Source organism: Notolabrus celidotus, chromosome 17, assembly GCF_009762535.1.
Source record: "Notolabrus celidotus isolate fNotCel1 chromosome 17, fNotCel1.pri, whole genome shotgun sequence".
Lineage (NCBI taxonomy): Eukaryota > Metazoa > Chordata > Actinopteri > Labriformes > Labridae > Notolabrus > Notolabrus celidotus.
In genome coordinates this window covers 25,877,707-25,881,289 of record NC_048288.1, presented here as the reverse complement: position 1 = coordinate 25,881,289, position 3,583 = coordinate 25,877,707, and the positions used below count along the sequence as shown (strand labels likewise).

Genomic DNA, 3,583 nt, shown 5'->3' with positions numbered 1-3,583 from the left:
TTTTAAAAAATGATTGGGATTTTTTTGGGGTGTTCTGACACTTTTGGATAATTTAATATGTACTGGGTCAAAGTGACCCAGGAACATTATTGCTGTTCTAGAGAAACAAACATAACAGGAGGGTTAAAAGGACTATCTTGTTTTCAACTAGATTTTTATTCACGTGGTTTCTATTAATTTATTTATCTGTTTATTGTATTCATTTCTTTTTTATTATTATCAATTTTTTTCATTTCACATGTCTGAATCCCTGTTTGATTGTATTTCTTTTGTCTTGTTAATACATGTAAAAAGTTACAAATAAAATATATTTAAAAAAAGACTATCTTGTCTTCTTTTCCACCCTTTTGAGACAAAATTAGCTTGTTTAAACACGTGTTTTCATTCACATGGATTTTGTCAGCATGGCTGTTCAGGATAGTGAATAAGTAGTGGTAGGCTAATAAAAAAACACTTGGAAAAAAAAACCACACAAATTTGTAACATTGTTAAGTAACACCATGAAAATTATATTAGATGGAACAATAGGCAATAAAATTCTAGATAAAAAACGTTTCTCTTTTTTTATATTGTCTTCAAATTTTTATCCTTACTGGCGCCACCTTTAGACGGGAAGCTCCCCTAGCATTTGTCAATACTGCCTATGCCACGGGGCCGGCCCTGCAAAACAGCGCCGAGACCAGAACTCTGACCGAGTGAGAATGAAAAGCATGTTGGAGAAGTTAAGAAATTCTAAGAATTAAATGAAGTTGTTTTAATTTTTTTATTGAAATTTCTAAGAAATTATTCTGAAGAGAGTTCTTTCAAAGATATTGGTGGGAAGAAACCGGAGTGCCCGGAGTAAACCCATGCAGAGTCGGCCTGTTACAGTCTGGGTATGTTGAGGGGGATTGGGGGAACAGAGGGGTTGGCGTTTCACTCCTGGTCCTGCTTCCGCCATCTCAGATGTTTATATTGGCGATGACTGTGGGGAGTCATGGTCTTTTTAAACCTCTTCCACAAAGAGACTTGCTCCATCTCACTGAGTCTCTCATGAACTTCTAGCCTTTCAGACTGCAGCTGGTTCTTTGAGGACGCAACAAGATCATGAAGCTCTTGAATCTTGTTGGTATCCTCTAATGCTCTGGTCATGACCTCTTCCTGCAGGTCTGCCACCTCCTCCAAAAGATTTTGACTGACCCTCACCTGCTCTTCTAGCTTGCTGGACAGATCGAAGCAATTTGTGGTCTGTCCTGTCAGCTGGTTCCTTAGGTTCTCCATCTGCGCTTCGGTGTAGGTCTCCTTCCTCAAGTCTACGAGCTCCTTCTCCTTCTTTATCAACGTCTTGGCCATTTTATCAAGCTCCTGTTTGTTCATGTCCAGTCTTGATCGGAGGTAGCGAGGCAACACCATGTTCTTTATCAGCTTTTTGTCCTTAGACGCAAGAAGGCGCACAAGCCCTTGAACCTTGTAGTTCAACCAACCCACCTTCCGCTGCAGCGAAAGTTTCTCCAGCTCCAGAGTCTGAACCTGCTCCTGCTCTTCGCTGGCTTTCTCTTCAACTTCCCACTCGAAATTCTCCAGTTCTTCCTGGAGGGCGGAAGCCCTCAGCCATTCAGCCTTCATCCGTTTGTTTTTACGTTCAATAACAACTTGGAGCTCTTTAATTTTGTTGTTATGTTCTATTTGAAGGGCACCCACCTTCTGCTCCATAAGTTTCTCCACCTCCAGATTCTGAACCTGCTTCAGGTGTTGGCTGGCTTTCTCTTGAACTTCCCGCCTAAATTCCTCCTGTTCTTTCTGGAGGGTGTCAGCCCTCAGCCTTTCAGCCTGCAGCTGGTTGTCTTTTTGTTCAACAAGATCATGGAGCTCTTGAATCTTGATGGGATCCTCTAATGCTCTGGTCATGACCTCTTCCTGCAGGTCTGCCACTTCCTCCAAAAGATTCTGACTGACCCTCACCTGCTCTTCTAGCTTGCTGGACAGATCAAAGCAATTTGTGGTCTGTCCTGTCAGCTGGTTCCTTAGGTTCTCCATCTGTGCTTCGGTGTAGGTCTCCTTCCTCAAGTCTACGAGCTCCTTCTCCTTCTTTATCAACGTCTTGGTCATTTTATCAAGCTCCTGTTTGTTCATGTCCAGTCTTGATCGGAGGTAGCGAGGCAACACCATGTTCTTTATCAGCTTTTTGTCCTTAGATACAAGAAGGCGCACAAGCTCTTGAACCTTGTTGTTCAACCAACCCACCTTCCGCTGCAGCGAAAGTTTCTCCAGCTCCAGAGTCTGAACCTGCTCCTGCTCTTCGCTGGCTTTCTCTTCAACTTCCCACTCGAAATTCTCCAGTTCTTCCTGGAGGGCGGAAGCCCTCAGCCATTCAGCCTTCATCCGTTTGTTTTTACGTTCAACTATATATTGGTGCTCTTTAATTTTGTTGTTATGTTCTATTTGAAGGGCACCCACCTTCTGCTCCAGGGAAAGTTTCTCCAGCTCCAGATTCTGAACCTGCTTCAGGTGTTGGCTGGCTTTCTCTTGAACTTCCCACCTAAATTCCTCCTGTTCTTTCTGGAGGGTGTCAGCCCTCAGCCTTTCAGCCTGCAGCTGGTTGTCTTTACGTTCAACAAGATCATGGAGCTCTTTAATCTTGTTGGTTTTGTTTATTTCCTCTAATTCTTTTTTTCTGGCCTCTTCCTGCAGAGCCTTCACTTGCTGCTCCAGATTCTTAACATGTAAGCTGTAGGAAGGATGAAAGTGGGGAAATGGCATTGTGTTAACCATCTCCTCAGCCTCCATCTCCTTCTCCATCATATCATCTGAGTTCAACTTGTTTTCCATTGCTAATCTTAGCGGAGTAAGTGTCTCGAATGTACACCAGTTCAAAGTTGCGAGCCTTGCTGACTGCTGTCTCAGATTTGATCTGTGAACTGATGAGGGTTTGAGGCTTGGTTTACCTAAGTACAGTCTATTTCTAATATGACATCACAAATCTGCCATTGATGTTTCTCCAGAATCAGTTTTCTTGTGACATCACACATTTTCGTTGCTTAGCGCCGCTAGAGTGGCTGCTTGTTGCAGCAGCTCTTTTGCTATTTTTGTTCCTGCCTGTGTCGGGAGATCCTGCATGTATCCATGGTAACATTGTTTACATACGAGATCAGCTGTTAGCAGCCTGTAGCATGTTGATGCTAAACAATGCTAGGCCCCATGTTCCCTGTGAGCTGAGTAGAAGGAGGCAAGGATGACGCTAAAAAACGATGACATCAACCTGCCCTTCCACCCACCGTTATGGGGAATATAACATCTATCTATGATAAGGTGGACGAGCTAACCCAGCACCAGAGGGAATACTGGCAGAGCAGCATCATGCTAACAGAGCTAGCACCAGACACAAACGCCACATTGGAAGGATTTCACCTGCTGTGGGCGGACAGGATACAGGAGAGTGAGACTGAACTAACTGGTGAAGAAGGCCAGCTCAGTCCTGGACCCTGTGGAGGTGGTGGCTGACAGGAGAATTATGGCCAAGCTGTCGTCTCTGATGAACATTTCTTTCCTATATATATATTCTTGTTGAAATTCTTGTACTATACACCTTCTTGTTTGCTGCTGT

The 3,583-nt window shown here is 43.7% G+C and overlaps 1 protein-coding gene across 1 annotated transcript; it reads right to left on the bottom strand.

Moving 5' to 3' along the window:
* Positions 1 to 744: 744 nt before the first annotated feature.
* On the bottom strand, positions 745 to 2,967 carry LOC117828692 (golgin subfamily A member 6-like protein 22). Its single transcript, XM_034705898.1, has one exon. It carries the CDS (start codon positions 2,806 to 2,808, stop codon positions 916 to 918), a length of 1,893 nt encoding a protein of 630 aa, XP_034561789.1. The 5' UTR covers positions 2,809 to 2,967; the 3' UTR covers positions 745 to 915.
* Between the last annotated feature and the right edge of the window lie 616 nt (positions 2,968 to 3,583).

Bases quoted from the DNA above. Each gene is read 5' to 3' on its own strand.
- LOC117828692 (XM_034705898.1), bottom strand. From the start codon at position 2,808: ATGGAAAACAAGTTGAACTCAGATGATATGATGGAGAAGGAGATGGAG.